The following is an 18,154-nucleotide window of genomic DNA, read 5'->3' on the forward strand; positions in this document are numbered from 1 at the left end:
GGACTTCTGGGGGGCTCCAGCAGGGACAATGCCATCCTCTTGTGCTTTAATGTGGTTTTTCTTGGAGATTTTTGGTTTTTTTTTTCCTAACAGTGTTCCCACAAGTGAGAAGCTGGGAGCTGCTTTTCCCACACCACAACCTCCTTCTTCTCAGAGGAGCACAAAGTCCTTTCTCCCTATGGAACTCAGCACCATGGCTTGGATGGTGACTGAAGCCCAATCCCAGCACAGTGTCTGAGCCATTCCCATCCCAGGAGGAGCCACAGAGGCTGTGACAGCTGCACCTCTGAGTCACACAGCCTGAAGAGCCCTGCTCCCAGGGGACAGCACTTTGCCTTGGCCTCCAGTGACTCCAAACCACAGCTCAGACCTCAGCAAATGCCTGCACCCCAAATTCTGGCTGTTCCACGCCCAGGAAGGGACAAGGGACACTCAGAGCCTGTCCCCAGCCACAGTGCCAGACCCCAGGTGGGGCACATGGTCCAGGTGTGTGCAGTTTTGTGTCCCCACCTGGCCAGGCTGCCTGGCCACTCTCCAGCCTGTGTGAACACATTGCACAGGCTCCAATCGCTATTTTTGAGCCAGTCACTAGAAATAATTCATGTATGTGCAAGTTAAAATTCTGTTTAAAAATTACCCTCTGCCTCAGAAACTTAAAACCTGAGACATCCACAGAAGCAGATGCTGAATTTAATCTTACAAGGTTCTTTCCAGCTGTTGTGGTAAGCTTAGAACCTCATCCTGCATTTCTTCACTTTAAGGATCTTTTTTCAATCAAATATCTCCAATTCTAGTTCTGGCAGAAGCAGAGGCAGGTGCAAGTGTTGTGAAGAATTTGCCCCTTTTACTGGACTAGATAAATTCTTGCACCCATCACCGAGATCCATATTTCTTAACACAAAAGTTCAAGTAATAAACATTCAATTTTTAAAGACTTAAATTTCTGCATATTTCATTCATTTATTTGATGGTATGAGCCAGGGTTTTGGAAAGCTTAAAGTGTATGTTTGTGTCTGTTAACTGTGAGCAACAGTGCAAAAGGAAAATGCTTTTTCATCCATATGAGCTTCTGTAAAGTGTGTTCTATTCTTAGGAGAGTAAACATAACACACAAAAAAATATGTAATCATTTAAACCTTGCAGGAAAAGAGGCAGGAGTGATGGGAACCTCTGAAATTATAAATGTATGAATTTATTCCACTGCCACAGTGGGGTTTTAAATTAGTTTTATTTCTTCTTTTATTTCTTCTTGTTGACAAGCAGGGCTGCACTGCTCTGCAGATCTAATGTTTACAGATAAGGAAATATTGAAGGTCAAAAATTCTATTCTTAGTTATTCTTGTATAAGGTAATCTCCTTGTGCTGGTGACAATGCAGAGTGATCTCATGTCTCCATGGGTACCTGAATCATGCCTGTCTAACAGCAACATTCTCCATTCCCACCCCCTCCCCTGAAGTTCTTACGTAGGAAACCCAAAGATATCTCCAAGAAAAGCTTCGTGTGTGATGCAAATGATGGACTGGAGCAAACACTTTCCTTTGAGACAGAGCACTGTGCCAGCACCTCCCTCATGCACAGTTGGGGTGATGAATTAGTTTGCATTTGTCTGTGACCAGGAAGAATTCTGCCAGGAATGCAGGCTGAATCCAACGTGTTACGAGTGTTCATTTAATGCCTGCAAATAAACACCCAAACTGGTAAATTCAGAAGGGTAACTCTGTCCCTCAGATGGGTCACTTTGCCCCCGTGGCAGCCTCAGCCAGGGGGATGCACAGAAAACTGAGCTGAAATCCAGATTATGGGGGGGGAGAAGTGAGACCAGCATCTGCTCACAGGCAGATCGTGGCAGGGAAGCATAGAAATGTGGTGAAAAGAAGGTGAAAAAAAACCACCAGAGAAACATTAATTACGTCTTCCCATGTCTCTGTAGTTAGCTCAGTGCTCTAATACCCACAGGATGCAGCTTTCCTTGACAGTTTTGTAACATCTGAAGGGAAGAAAAGAAACCAAAGAGGAAGCAAAGGGGGCTTTGGTGGTGAAAGGGCTCCAACTCTTTGAATGCCAGCTCTTCTCCCTGCTGCAGCATGGAAGTTTTGGTCTCTGCTTTGAGCTGATGTGGATGGATCAGGCACATGAAAGACCTGCAGCAACAGCTCCTAGAGGCTGACAGCGGGGCTGTGGATCAGGACTTCTGCCTTTTCCTTTAGCAGTGGAAGGGACTGAAGTCTAAATCTGGGTCTTTGTGCTCACAGTCTTCATATAAACTTATTTTAAAGGGAAAAAAGAAACCCACAACAAGAAGAAAAAGAATACTCTCTGGGAAGGAAGACTGAGCAGTGTGAGCTGCACATTCTTCTTAGCATCAGGATTCCTTTTAACTAAACCATTTCTGACCTCAGCAGTGTGCAGCAGGCAGGAAAACCAGGTTGGACTTGCAGTTTCTGGCGACAGGATAGAGGAAATCAGATAAACCAGCTTGTATCTACCACCTTGCTGTGAATTAGGGCTGTCCTTGTGTTTCACTTTTGTCCAATCAATTTTCAGTATAAAAGCCTTTCTTCTACACAGCCAAGGGGTTCAATTCAACCCTGTAATAAATGGCCAGCTAACAATGGGCCAAACTCGACTTGGATGTTGCTGTAGTTAATTAAGAAGAGTAGCATCAGGGCTAAATTTGGCAAGGAGTGTGAAATAACTGCCTTCAGAGGCAGGGAAGAAAAATCCTTGCTTAGCTCATTGCATCCAGCTCTTCAAATGCAAATTAACCTGTCAACATCTGCATGCAGCCACCCAGGACAGCTGCAAAAAGGAGCTCCCTGCACCCAAAAGAAGGGCTGGGAGTGTTTAGTTCCAAACAGCTATTTTCTAAAATAATTTCTAGTAAATAAGAATACATTTAACGTGGTAAACTGAGCATCTGCTGCATGAAATGAATGGAGGACAGCATGTGAAAAGAAGCATATGTCAAGTATGCACTTCAGATGCATTGACTACTTGCCTCCAAAACAGAGAGAATTTCAATTTATTTGCAGCAAACATTAAAAAAAAAAACCACAAAAAACAAAAAACAAAAAACAAAAAACAAAAACCAAAAAACAAAAAACTTGGCCATAGCTTGCCTTTCCCGTGGTGGAAGGGAGCAGGTTCTGGGTTTCAGCTGCTGCCTGGCTCCTTTTCCTCAGGCACCTGTCAGGAATGCCAAGCCCAGGCAGCTTTTGTTTGGAGCAAACAATGTCCCTTTACCAGCACATTTAAAATCCCAGAAACCAAGTCACTGCTGCAGCCAAACTCTACCAGATTTGCTTCACTGGAGGGAGGACAGAAAATACCCCAGTGCCTTTTGCAAAGTGCCTGGTGTGCAGTGCAGGAGACAGTGACATCCTGCCTGGGACCCATTCCTGTTCCAGGGAAGGACACTGCTGGTGACTCAATCCCTGCCTTCAATTCCCTGCAACTCAGGGAAATTGCATTTCACTATTTCCTTCAGCCCATTATCCTCAGACAAAATCTCTGCTGACTTAACTGAAGCTCTGACTTGCAAAACAAGTGCAGGGTAAGGCCCTTTCAGAGGAGGAGAGGCTGGATTCCAGCTAAGCAGTGTGCAGGAATATTTTTCAATATAATAGGGCACAGGATAAACTCTGATGTCCCTTTTTTTGGTCAGGGGAATAATCTTCATTCCAAAACTGGGAGAGGTGTACTGCCTTTCTGTCTGTCTGTCTGTCTGTCTGCTGTTTTGTTAAGAATTTGGTTCTGCAGCCATCCCCTGTGGTCCCCTTGGGAGGGAGGGGAAACAAGCCATGAGCAACTTCTGCAGAAACTGCTTTGCTATGGTAATGTGGTGCAATTAAGCAGGACTCAAAAATCCCAGAGTTATAAAAACCCATGGCTTGTACCAACACTTTTACTCATCTGTAGGTTTTCAGGCTGAATCAGGGTGAGCAGAGAGATCATGAGAAAACATCTTTGACTTGTTGATGGCTTTGGTCATGTTCACCTTGGCACATTGTAACATCCTAATAACAGTATTAAGAAATAAAAAAAGAGAGAAAAACATATTGCTTCTCAAGGAGAATCTTGAAATGAAGATGTCTCTTCCCTTGCTTGGGTTTCTTGAGTATTTTTCCCCCCTGGGATGCTGGGAATTGCATTTCCAGGAGGGAGGAGCTGCCATTGCACTGGCACTGAGCTGGGGCTGCATCCCTTGGCTTGCAGGGCAGCACAGAGCTGCTATTGAGTGTGTGTCCACATGGCAACAGCACTGGTGCTCCAAGAATCCCATTTCCACTCTGCCCCTGGGGCTTGCCTTGACATCTTCATTGTTCCACGGAGAAATAAAAAAGTAAAAATCCACGGGTAGAGTAAATGCAGTGCAAAACACAGAACACCATGGGACAGGGTTATCTAATGGTTAATTTAGAAAGGAACATATCATTAAAAACGTATGAAGGTGGCTACATATTGATGCTGTATAAATATTTAAAGGGATGCTTCTCATAAGGGCAGAGTTCCAAGCTACACCTAAAATAACGTGTGTGAAAGAAAATTAAAAGAATATTTCACCATTTGGACTTGTTTAATCTGCCTTGGAAAGGCTTTTTATGGCCAGCTACTGAACATTAGTATGGGAAAGGATATCAGACAGAACTCATTTTTGGTGTAATTCTACCAAAGTCAGCAGAGTTAAGATGATTTTTCTGGCCTTTTTAAATAGAGAGTAATTTTCTCCATGGGTAGTTATTAAATACTATTGAGAGAGACTGTGGCTGCTGTTGGAAGGGCTTTCTGGAGAGGTCACTCTGTCCCATGTGAACAGCACCAGTGAAAAACCAGGAGCTTTGTAGTTTTTACAACTTGAAGAGCTCCTGGAGGCTCTAATTCCTGACCCAAAGCCAGAGCACATCTCTATTCTGAGCTGAGATACCCTGGCTTGACATCCACTCCTACATCACAAGAATTCTGCCTGTAGAAATTGCTTAAAATATTGGAGGGGGCATTGCAAAAGATATCTGTGTGGACATTTGGTCCATCTCTGTCAGGAGGACATATTCCTTAAATACACTTTCTGAGGCTCAGCTGCTCACTCTTGACATTTTGGGGCTGTTGGGGTTTGTGTGTTTTTTACCAGCTCTCCTAAGCACTGGCTGAGGTGCCCATTCTTTATCCTTGTTATTTGGGACCCAGATTCCTGCAGCCTTCTCTGCACCTGGATCAGTTTGAAGGGTAAAAATGTGTAAAAATGCCCAAAAGGTACCTCCTGCATGGGCATAAGGCTGAATGAGTCCTAGACTAAAAGGTTCCTGTTTTGGGGAGGGATTGGGAAGATGTCAGAACCTCTCAAAAGGCACCTCAAGGATGTGGGTCCCCTGTGGATGGCTCTGCCCTCACATGGAGTGCTGAGCCAGGTACCCAAAGTGTGGGGCTGGGCAGGAGCCAAATGGATTTTCTTCCTGCCTGCACAGCCAAGGACTCTGCCCTCTCTTGCAGAAATTAAGCTCAATCCTCAGGCAAAGCAACAGCAAAATTTGGATCATAAATCAGGAAGAAAACTTGGTTTTAATGGGGGGCAGAACCCAGAGAATTATTTAGCCATTTTACAAAAAGCCTAACATCCTCTTGGGATGAAATGGGAACACATGAGACCTCATAATTTATATACGTATTAACTTCCCACTGGTGAAATTAAAATGCAAAATACTGTCTCTAAACAAAACTGTGAAGCTCTGTCCCTTGAGGGAGTTAAAAATGAAATGGGCAAAGCATCTCCCACAGGATCTATTCTTACCCTTGTAGGACTTTGGGCTGGATCCTAGGTATTTTCTTTCTCACAGTCACAATGCTGAGCTCCAAGAAAGGATTTGTCTGTGCAATACAGTGAAGCTCAGCAATAATTACCCATTGTGCTCTGTGATGAGCCATCCCTTTGCTTCCTCAGTAACCCGTGCACCTGGACTTTAACTAAAACCAAATAATATGCACAGAAAACATTTTTATGTAAGAGGAGGTGAACATCACTAAAAATCAGAGAGCCTTTGTATGGCATGCCAAACTGCTGAAGCGAAAAAATGTCTTCAGTGAAAGGGCTCAGATGTGAGCATGTTTCAGTGCACAGCTCCAGGAAAAACTCTGATAATAAATGTGAGCTTGTTATCGTTGCTTTTCAGTGGGAAGTAAAGCCGGAAGCAGGGTCGTGCTGGCTAATTGAAGCTTGCATTTTCATTCAAGCACTGCATTTTAATTATAAACTGGTGACACAAGTGTCACTTAGTTCCTACCCTGTTTTAAGTGTGCACACGTAGAAAAAATATTTTCGGTTATTAATTTATTCTTGTGATCATATTCATTATCCTGCATTATGTCTACCAGGCACGTGTCTAATGACATGTTTGATACATGCTAATTCTTATGCCTCTTTTAATGCAGAGCTCACACAGATATTTTCGGCTGAGCACGGTGCCAGTTGGCCACCAAAACAGGTGCACATTAATGCTATAAAATCAGCATTAGGAGCTGTGTACCCATATTCTGGCCAGCTGCAAGCACTTGCCCAGCCCTCCTGGGGCACAGCAGTCATGCCAGAAAATGGGATAACCTGTGGCAGTAGCTGCATCCAGTGCTGATGCTGGAGATGCTGATGGTGAGGTCCTGCTGCCCAGGTCTGGCCCTGGACCTGGACCAGGATCCAGCTCTGGCGTGTGAGCTGAGCCCTTTGTGTGGCCAAAGCCTTGGGTTAATGCTTAAAATTCAGGTGGAAAATTTCTGGCCTGTTTTTTCCTTCCCTATGGGGTTTTTGTGCTGTGCCCAAAGAACGTCTCCAGCTAGAATGCTGCCATTTATACACAGAAATTAAAATGAAATGAGCAAAAAGGTCACTGAGAAATGGCTACCAAGAGACACCGAGTAAGTCATTAAAAAACCAGACCAGGAGCACAAGAGAAAACAATGGAAATATCCCTAGAAAGCAAATTATGAAGGTAAGCCTCTTTCAAAGCATGGGATGGAACAGGATAGCTGTGTTTTCCCCTCTTAATTTGCTACCAAACTATAAAGAGGATTCTGTTTTAATAAGCACAACCGTAGCGGGACGCTGCAAATGAATTGTTCGAACTGCTATAATTGGAAGTGGTGCTGTGAACATCACTCCTAAATGCTCCATGGTTTATTCCAGGTCTTGCATCTTTAAGGATCCCAAAGCCCCTTGGAACTGTCTGTGTTTGTCAGTGCTGAAGGCAAGGACAAGAGCACAGCACAACGAGCAGAGCAAAGGAGAATCCCCTCCCATCCTCTGGAGCAAACCACAGCATGTTCAATCTCACAGAGAGCAGATATTGGCATAGTCTTGGATAAATATCTTTGGAAACACCCAAGTAACTTAAAAAACATGAAATCTGGTTGGTTCTCAGTGCAGTGTAAGCTTGGATAGAGGTTGGGAGCCTCACCCTTTGGAAAGTCTGCTCACTGTCTTGAAGATCTCTTGTTGACAGAGAAAAATGTGTTTGCACAGTGGGCAGAGCTGGGGGGATGTTGACCAGCTCTGATCCAAACACAAGGTGGGAACATCCAAGCAGGTCCAAGAAACTCAGCCCCTTGCCACGTTCATTGGCTTGGGCTCAGTGTGTGCAGAGGGGTTCTGGACTGGAGCTGTCTGTGCCCTACTGCTCCATCTGGAAGGGGTCAGTCTGTCTGCAAAGAGCACTCTGGTGACCCCCAAATTGCTGCCGTGGCCAACAAATGAGCCCCTGCTGGCTGGCAGAAGGATGAGGGTGAGGACCCAACTGGTTTGGGTTAGCAGTTCAGTTTTAAGATACCATTTCCAAACTGTTACTGAGCTCCCAGATTCATTAATTGATATTTTATCGTGTTTAGGAGAGCTCTGTCTGATTCTGATGTTTTCCAACAGTTCCCCTAATAAAACCCAGCTGAAATGTTCCTGAGCTCAGCTGTACAGGATAAACTGCCTTCAGTCAGGTGTACATCAGGTGAATGGGAGATGTTAAATCTGGGAGGAAGCAGAGTCTGGGACTCTCCCTCTGCAATGTTAATCAAACTCCTGAAGTTTTGCTGGGTCACATTTGCCTGCAAATCACCTTCCCACACTCAGCAGAGTCATATCTGGAGTTTAACAATCCATTTTGGGCTACTGGCTTCACTGGCTCCAGTAACAGGGCTCTGTTCAGTGAATTTAAGGGATTCAACCCTGTTCAAAATCCCCGTGGATGAAAATGTGATGTGACACAATGCAACTTGCTGTTTCATCATCTGGCTAAAACCAATCTAACACACAAAGAAACCAAGTCTAGAGAATTTTGCATTAAAATATATGCATTATGTAAAAGAGCATTGCTATGGTTTACTTGAATTTAGAATATCCACTGGACAAAGATGATTAAAGCCCACTACTGCCATTAGTGAGTCATGCACGGAGGAGTATCACAAACTTTCAGATCTGGATACCTTTGAAAGCTCAGCCTAAATAGTCACAAGGTCTTTCAGCACTGAGAGTTTGTTATTTCATTTGCTTGCAGGCAGTTGAATGCTGGGGGGCTGAACTCTAAAATACCCCAACAGCACAACAATTCTTCCAACAAAATCATGCAGTGCCCTGCTATCAGCTGTCACTGATAGCCAGTGAGCTGGGAGATAGGTGTGCACAGCTCTGAGAGGTATTTGCAATAAGTTATAGTTTAGATTTGATTACATTTAGGCAATGTTCCTCTGGCAAGATCCTATTTCAAGTCATAATTGTGACATGCCATGGCTCCTTTTTAATGCCTTCCAGCACCAAGAGATAAACTGTGCCTCTGGGATGCAAGGAAGACAATAACAACCCCAGTGATATTGAATGCTATATATTTGGACAGCAGAAAATATCCAGTCATCCATATTCCACACAAAACTGCATCATTTAAAAAGTATAAATGGGAGACAACTGATCTGAAACCCTGGTAGAGAATTGGCAGTGGCTTAAAAATGGTTATTAACTTAATCTGAAAAAAAGGGGGAAAAAAAAAATCTCTGGCAGCTAAACAAGGGTGCTAATTCCTGCCTGAGCTGGGTCCCTCTCCCACTCGAGCAGGGGATGTTCAGTGCTCCTGAATGTCTCAGAAACATTTGGCATTATCAAGCTAACAGGACTGGCTAAGTGAGAAACATTCAAAGGGCACAACTAAGTGGCACAATTCCAAAACAGCAATTAAAAGGCGGAATGCTTGAAAAAGAACAATAAAAGAGGTTAATTTGTATCAGGGCTTGGCAATTGGTACAGGAAATACTGTAATTCCATAACGTGCTCTCCTTTCACTCATCTCCTCATACCATGACTGTGTGTTTATAATCTATCATTCCTTCATGGATTACATTTGACAAGAAATGACTCAATTTTATTGAAGAAGAATTTACAGGGTTATTTGTTAAGTAGGCAGGAGCCTGGATAAATCCTTGGAAAGGAGTGAAGCAGGTAGAGAAAAAGAGAAGCTAGACTATACCTCTGAACAAGTAATTGATTACAGGTTTTTCATTGGCAGGATGGCACAGAGATGGTCAAGAGTTAAGAAGAAAAATTAAAAATCTTAAATTTCTGCCTAGGGCAGTGTCTACTCATTTTCTAGAGAAGGAGTCATGTGCTGTCATCGAACTAATTTCAAAGGTATCTCTTTAGCAGAAGGAAAGTTACAACATTTCAGCCAGGGGAGGAAAAAAGAGGAAGAAAACAAAGATGTTGAGATGACAGGATGCCATGGGAAGGAGGAGAAGAGGGCCTGGACTATCTGCCAGGCTAAATCAGGAACTGCTTCAACGCTTCCACTGCATTTGACTCCCAGCATGCAACAACTGGCAAAAATGCCCCCAGATCTGAAGGGAAATCTAGCTAAGCCTGTCTAGGCTGGGCTATCCATCCTGCAGGCAGCTTGCCTGGAGCCTTGCTATTTTGAGATAGTAGAGAGGCCACTTGTCATTAATATTATGATAAATCTCAATATAGAGAAAGCCTCAAATGTGCTGTGACACCTCGAAAGAGTCACAACCACACTGAAACAAAAAATAGGAGCTGAAGCCCAGGAAAGAGCCACCTTTCCTGTTAAAATGTTGAAGATAAAATGAACTGATGTACCTTGGGAGTGGAGACAAATAACTAAGAACTATCTGGGAGTAGAAGAGGGAGGAAAAAATATATTGCAATTTAACTGATCAAACACACTGAAAAAGTGAGAGGCTTCAGAACAAGGCAGAAAAAACCATGCAGTCCTGCCCAGCACTGCTGCTGCCTGCTGCAAACACCCTTTTGTTCTGAAGTCATAAATGAGTATCAGCCTCTCAGACATATGGGCAGTTGTGCATTTATCCTGTTTATTTTATGACTCCTGTGCATCCTGCCTTGCCATCTGTTGGGAAGAATTTGGATGCTGAACCATAAGTCTGAGACATAATAAATACCAGTAAACAGAAATCTAAAATGAAGATAAGCACCAAGTAATGTTTGGAAGCAGGACCAGTTTTTCAGTTTGATAGTTTGATTTATTTCTTGAGATGAGTCTTGGCTCAGAAAAATAGGACCAGCAGGAAAAGGTCCAATTGAAGGGACAAATCTAAGATCCCTTCTCTTATATTGGCTTCATATTGGCATAATTCCATCTCCTTCCTAGAAAGCAGTTAACTTTACGTAGGTGGAGAATCAGACTTAATCCTGTCCCTCAAGGAAGACATGCTTAAACACCAAATATTGCATGTATAAAACATAAGTTGCAAGCAAAATGCTTCAAACTCAGTTAAAGCTGTGTTCATGCATCTTCCCCAAGCTGGGCAGCCCTCTCACCGTGTCCCAGTTTCTCCACATCTTCCTTTCCATTTTATTATTAGAATGAGAGGGAAGTGGGTGGAAAGGAAGCACAGTTATCCCTCCTAGTCAGGGGCAGGAAGATAAAGCAACCCCAGAGAGTCACAAGCCCATCATCATCCTCCTCCTCCTCCTTCCTCTCCATTTTCAGTTTAGGGATACAGAAATTCTACAGAAATTGCTGCTCTTTAACACATAAGCCACAGAGACACCAACTAAATATCTGGGAGCTGATAGGTGTTAATAACAGACTTCAGATTACACTCGGTATCTAAGCACTCCTACCTCCTCAAAGGAATTAGAGATGAGATGAAAGCACTTGCTTCCCTCCCTAATATTTGCTTCTTTTTTTTGCTCTGGTTCTGGAAAAATACACAAGACTACAGGATGGAGACATCAGGTACAGTCCCCTTCTCCCTGAGTTTTTTACAAGGTGTTTTGCACCTGGCAAGACTGACTGAAGCTACAGGTGGGAGAGCACGACCTGAGCAGAGGTGACACTGTATGACCCAGAAAATGGGACTGGGTGCATGAAGGAATAATCACCATGTTGAAATTTCACAGGAGCAAAAAGAATACATTGTTGTATTGACTTGTTTTACCAGTTTACACTGGTGAGGGTCAGTAGAGCTGTCAGAAGGCAGGGCAAGCCCTGTAAAAAGAGCAATAAAATCCCATGGCAGAAGGTCAGTTAAAGGTAACAGTGCTGGACAAAGCCCAGAGACTGCATTACATCATTGCAAAGGTCCCCACAAACCCCAAAATGAGTTACTATGGCTCTGACAGATCCCACCACAAATGCCATCTGTCAAGTCCTCAGAACATGCAGCGTAACTAAATACAGAATAAAACAGTGACTGCAGCACAACACAGCCACGAGGATCCTGTTTGTACAACCCAACGCCTCCTTGACTCTTCACAAAACATTCCTGAAACCTCCCCAGAACAATCCTGAAACCGAGGTGAGATTAATGCTCTCCACATTGCATGCTGCACAGTAGAAGGAGCTTTACAGCTGGATTACAAATGTGCTTTCATTGGTTTGCAGCCTTAGGGGAGCATGGCTAATGCACAGAGTCTTTGGGATCTGAGTTCTGCACTGGGATATCTGACATGCTGAGAGCCACGGAGAAAAAACCAAAACCTTCGTGTAGCCTGATAGCTCCCTACTGGCTACAGAGTAGATCGAGTTCAAGAAAGCAAATTAATTCATTGAAGTGACATATATTCAGTCAATTAGCTTCAGATCCCTGTTTCATAGAGCAGGGAAGAATGGACTTTTTGTGACATCAATAAGATCATTTGAGAGCCTCTGTACAAATGTTCAAAGAGGTGCATTGAGAAGACACATGCTTTTTTTTTTGTATGTGTAGTTTTTTTGGTTTTTTTTTGTGGGCATAGACAATACCTTAACCCATTTTCTGCTGACAGGTCCTCCGAATTTCTCAATATTTTTAAGTATTTTATACTATGGACAATATTTCAAAATGATTGAACTCTGTGTCCATAAAGGCAGCTCCAAATTCAGGAACTCTAACAAATCGAATGCTCCTAAAAAAAAAAACCTCAAAAAACCAAACCTAAAAAGTCTGTTAAAAAAAATCACTCCATCAGTTGCCAGCAAAACAGCTCTGCTTCAGCCAGGGTTGCAAAGCTGACAGTGGAGTGCTAAGAGTTGCTTTTAAAAACAGTGAGTAAAGCACATGGACCTTCTCAAGAGCGTGTTTTACAAAGGAAACGGAGACGGTATGAGCAGCATGTATGCAATGAAAGAGTGAAAACAGCCTCTGCATCCCAGCAAAGTCCTTCACTGATGGGTTTGTGTTTGTGTTGAGAGATTCATGGGTGAAAGTTCACTCTTCAGGAGTGCAATAATACGTATGTATTGTCCTAGAAACAGGCTACAGCAGCACAAAACAAGTTTTTCAGAGCAGAGACATCCATTTGTGCATTCTCCATTTGCAACCACTTTTCTTTCACAGTATGAAGACAGGCTCATGTGCCTGCATGGACTGAGAAGAGCAACCACTTCTCACTGTGCCTGTGGACACAACTTACTAGGCAGGTCATGTTGATCTTAGAGTGATTTAACCAAATAACACTTTGGCCACAGCATTGGAATAAAAACTGCATTGTATTCGGTTTATTACAAACAGTGGTGGTGCTGGAGCTTCATAGCTGTGCTTGGAGAATATTAAGGAATATTCATTCTTTTCAGATGAGCCATGAATTTGCAGTATTGATGGATAGCAGGCTGCCTTTATTTGCCTGCATCAAACATTGGTATAAGCATTTTTATTTTGTTTTCAGGAGTATCCATGGAAGCAGCGCATGCGGGTGCTGCAGTTCCCGTGCTTGTGAGCATTCATCCAAGCTGGAAGACTTGCAAATAATTGTGCAAATGTGTGTTTGTGCAAGTTTTCAAAATCCTAAATGATTTACTCAATCCTTCCTCCCCATTATAAATGTTCCAGCCATGCAGCCAGCAAGGACACGTGGGCCCACGTGAGCAAAATAGCCAATTGCACCACTTGAAAAGTAAATGGCAAACAGGGAATACTAAAAGCAGTAGACACAATGGGTTCAAAGAGATTCATGGGCTGAAGTGTTTAATAAAATACTCTTTGAATAAATTTAAATTACAAGTACATTACTTGAGTTCCTATCTTGATGTCACAGCCTGCAGAGCGCTCTATTGTGAGCTGTCCTATTAACTTCAGCACGATTGTTCACCCAGATAAGCAGTTTCAGTGGATAAAGTGGTGTTTTTAACATTGTTTTTTTCCCAGGCAAATATTTTAATCAGATCCTCCTGGTGAGTAAGACTGTGCAAGGCTTAGGAAGCTGTGCTGCCCATTTCCCACAGGAACAGGGCTGCTGGGAAATCAGAGTGGTTTAGTCTCCCTTTTTCGGGTTAGGCTGGCCACAGACTGGTTATTCACAGGACACAGCACCCAGGGACCCAGAGCTTGTGACAGCCACCACAGCTCAGGTGTGGGTATGGCACAGAACAGCAGCCACCCAAAATGGGGCTGGTTCTTGTGAATTTGTGGGCTGGGGTGAAGGTTTCAGGCTGATGGGTTGCATGGGGGCTCTGTCAGGAACCCCCTACTCTGGTGACATTTTACCATCAGCTGCCAAGGCTGCAGCTATCGTGGTTGTCTTGGGCTCAGAAAACCAAACCCCAGCTTTGCCAGGGAGCCCTGGGCCATCTTCAGAGGCTCAGCCACCTCTGTTCTTCACATCCACACCAGGAACTATTTCAATTTCTGACTGAAGACAATTACCTTGGATAAAACTTTTAAAAATCCATGCAGAAACGGCACAATTATTCAAAATCCACTCAATGAACCTCCTACCTCCACAAACACCTTTGGCAAACACGCTAAAAGAACAAAATTGGGATTAGACAGGCAAGAGTTTGACTGATGTATCATTAGTGCTGCTTCTTGAGTGACTAAGCTCCATAGTAGTATCAGCTACTAGGACTGAAACATGATTTCATCCCTGCAGCTCCAAACAAAGAGAATATGCTTGATCCCCAAGCTGTATCACTCCAATTACAATGCCAATTTGTTGTAAAATATTGTTTCAAAGAGAAAACAGGAAAACATTGAGGAGCACCTGATAATTGATTTATAAGGTTATCCTTTTACATCTTGTTTCAGCAATTTTGTTTGAAATCTTGGAATTGGGACTACAGAACAGGTGATCGCTCAAAATCCAGCATACACGTTGCTTTAATGAGGGAGTTGAGAAACATTTTACTGGGAAATTTCAATTGACCTGAAATTTGCTCAGCAAAATGCTTTATGTATGTCAAAAGCAATTTCAGAGGCTGTTTAAGGCATTTTCAGCTTCTGCACATTTGTGTCTCAGATTTGTCTTTTTGACATGAGTGAAATGGCAATAAAGACCTTTAAAATAAATTAAGGAGGCTTTAACAATTATTTCTCCAAAAGACCAGAATACTTCTAAAAATAGGTTTGAAGCCAGACCATTTAATCACATATAAAAATCCATGACTGAAGTTATTTTCCTGCTATGTATCTCCTCAGAATTGCAACATTACCTTTAGAATTCTAAAAGACTCAGCCACTTCAAACGAGCGAGGCTCTGAAATGGTCAAGGGAGTGTTGTCTTAAATCAGCTTCTAGAAATGGTTTTATTATTTTATAAAACAAAGGAATGGTTCCATGTTGAATCCAAGTCCCATGGCGTGGTTTAAAACATGAATAATTTACTGTATCTATAGATTTTATCTTACAAAACAGAACATACTGAAAAAGGAGGAGAGAATGTAGTCTCTGCTCCTCAGCTCTGTGAACAGATGACAGCTTTCTCAAATTGGGCATTCTTAGCACATATTTGACAACTTTAAAAATTGTAACTTTATAATTTGATTATGAGCACTTGAATTTTGAGCAGAACAGCTCCCTTGCTGTGGGGATTGATGTGTCCCTTTCCATCCCCCGAAGTGATGGGGGTTTGAGCTTCACTTGCACACAGCTCCTGGGAGCAGCTGCCCAGCAAACCCCTGGTGAGTGCCAGCAGGGCACCAGGGATGCAGCCAGACCAGAGCTGGGCCGTGCCACTGCCAGCTGCTTCAACACTGCCCCTTCCCCACAGCTCCCCTGGCTGCTGTTTCCTAAATAAAGTTCTGACTCAAGCCCTGGTGAAATCAAGGCAGAAATTCAGTTTCAGTCAAAGCTGCACTTGAATTCTATGAATGGTGTTACTGGGAGACCACACAGAAATCCTGAAGTTGGGAAGCTCAGGGATTTTTCCCAGAGGTGACAGGTCCAGCCTAGCTGAACCAGCTCAGCAACTCCAGTAAGATGCAAACAAACTTATTTTCCATGAAAAACGAAGGCTGAAGACACTTAGAACAAGCTCAGTGAAGATCACAAGATTCAGTTCAAGTGGAGGATGCTCAGCACCTCTCAAGCAAACTCAGGAGCTCTCAGATGCAAGCCCTCATTTTCCAGGTGCCATAAAAGCCCATGCTGAGTGTTAGATTTCCTTTAAGAGTCATAAAGCCAAACATTGCTATTACCCATAAACCTTCACATTTCAATAATTCTTTCTCTCTTTAGCATCTAAAAATATTTATTTTCTTTCCCTACAGCTCTTCTATGTATGCCTACTATTACTAGGTAGCAAATCCGGTATTTTAAGAGAAAAATCATCTTACACTGTAGCCTTAAATCATTAGCTAAATGAGAAAATGAGAACAGACGTGAGAATGAGGTGTTTTCTACCACGCCACAGCCTTTTCTAGGGAGAAAGAAAAAAAACCATCTGAACACAGCTGCGAGTCTGAACCGGAGCTGGGCTCGTCTGGGCTGAGCCGTCTGTCAGTTGGAATAAACACAAAGCCGGGTTTGCAAAGTTGCCGTGTGCTGAGCCGTGCCGATGGAGCGAGGCGCGCAGCAGCGCCCGCCAAGCGCATCCCTGCGGGGAGCGGGGCTCCGGCCCCGCAGCTCCCCGAAAAGCGGCTCGGCACAAGGCACCAGCTCCTCCAGCACCACGGAGGCTCTGCTGGCCGCCCACGGAGAGAATGGACCAGCAGCTGAGGGGGCTTCTGAGCCACCCTGGCCAAACCCCCGCTGCCAGCGCACGTCGCTTTGCCGGGGATGTGCCGCTTTCCCACGGCCGGAGCTCCGCGCTCTCGGCTGACAGATGTGGTTTCACATCTGGGCTTTGCGACCTGCTCCGCTAAATCTCGCAGCACCCATGTGCTTCTTTGTCCCCGCAGTTACCGCCGCGCCTTCTCCACAACTCCATTTTCAGAGCGGGAGCCACATGTTCGGCCTCTGCGGGGAGCGGGGTCCTGCTGCCCAGCTCCCAGCTGAAACACCCGGCTTTTTGTTGCTCCCATCCTTCAGCCTGACCCTCGGGCTGTATCAAGGAACCCCGAGCCCGCACTGAAGCACCTGAGCGGTGGCAACACCCCCTCCACCCGTGCTCCCCGTGTGTGTCTGAGGGCAGACTGGGAGGAACTGGAGTTCCCGCTGTCCTGCCCGAGACTGGGTTTCAGCTCCGAAGCTCCTAAAGCCAAAGTCCCGGGGGAGAGCGAGGGGCCCCCGACCCGAAGCCTGCAGGGCTCAGGCGCGCCCCAAAGCCGCGACCCCGGCAGGAGCCCCCCGAAGCCCCGAAGCGCCGGCGATGGTCGCGGAGCGAGGTCGCCCCCCTGGGCAGCGCTCCCCTGGGCAGCGCTCCGCATCCCGCCGCCGGTTCCCATGGCAATGTCGGAGATGCCGGTTGCCACGGTAACGCCATCCTCCTCCTCGGCCGTGTCCGAGGCAGCGGCGCGGCTCCGGCTCCGGCTCCGGCCCCGGCCCCGGCACCGGCACCGGCACCGGCACCGGCGGGGCTCAGCCCGGCGGCTCCGGCTCCAGCTCCCGCTGGGTTCTGCCCGGGAGCTGCCCGCCGGCTCCGCCAGCGCAGCCGCGTCCCCCCGGGAAGTTTCTCCCCCCATCCCCGGCGTGGCCCCGGTACCTTCGAGGCAGCAGATCCTCCAGAGCCCCGAGTGCGTGAGATCGCCCCGCGCCCGCCGCGGCGGCCCCTGCGCCTCGTCCGTCGTGATGTTGGTGCCGTTGCAGATGTGGGCGCTGGAGTAGAGCCAGTAGTCGGTGCCGATGGCGATGGCCATGAGGCTGAAGGCGGCGAAGGCGCCCACCGTGGTCAGCAGCATCTGGACGCCACGGTCACACCACACCATGGTGCTTCATAGTCCCCGCACGGGCGCGGGGGGCCGCACGACACCGCCCGGCACCGCCGCGCCCGCGGGAGGCTCCGAGTCACGGGGCGGGGGGCGGGGGCCGGGCGGGGGGAGCCGCTGCCGCCGCCGCGGGGCCGGGCTCCGCCGCCGGCCGCGCCCCCGCGCACCGCCCCGGCACCGGGCGGGGGCGGAGGGAGGGAGGGGCGGCCGGCCGCGGTACCGGGGCCACGGAGCCCTCCCGACCCCCGACGGGATGCTGAGCCCAGCCCCGGCCGCGGTACCGGGGCCACGGAGCCCCCCCGACGGGATGCTGAGCCCAGCCCCGGCCCCCGGAGCGCGCCCGCGGAGCATCGCTCCGGTCTGAGCGGGATCTGACGCGTTCCATGCCGGGCAGTGCCCGAGGCCGGCTGGACGGGGCTTGGAGATGCCTGGTCTAATGGAACGAGATTGGGCTTTAAGTTCTCTTCCAACCTAAATAAATGTGCCGTGCTGTGGAATTCACAGGGCGTGAAGGTGTGAATGTGAGCCAGGCTGGCTCTCAACCCTGCAGGCTGTCTGGAGAGCAGGGAGGTCTTGCCCAGTCTAGAGGTGCAAA

General features: G+C 46.1%; 1 protein-coding gene across 1 annotated transcript in view; it reads right to left on the bottom strand.

Moving 5' to 3' along the window:
- Positions 1-17,636, bottom strand: part of CACNG4 (calcium voltage-gated channel auxiliary subunit gamma 4) — a 39,774-nt gene extending 22,138 nt beyond the window's left edge. Inside the window, exon 1 of the mRNA XM_079323335.1 lies at positions 17,337-17,636. Coding sequence (XP_079179461.1) covers positions 17,337-17,559 — 223 coding nt within the window. The 5' untranslated portion in view covers positions 17,560-17,636. The remainder of the gene's footprint in view (positions 1-17,336) is intronic.
- Between the last annotated feature and the right edge of the window lie 518 nt (positions 17,637-18,154).

This window comes from Erithacus rubecula, assembly GCF_903797595.1.
Source record: "Erithacus rubecula genome assembly, chromosome: 20".
NCBI lineage: Eukaryota > Metazoa > Chordata > Aves > Passeriformes > Muscicapidae > Erithacus > Erithacus rubecula.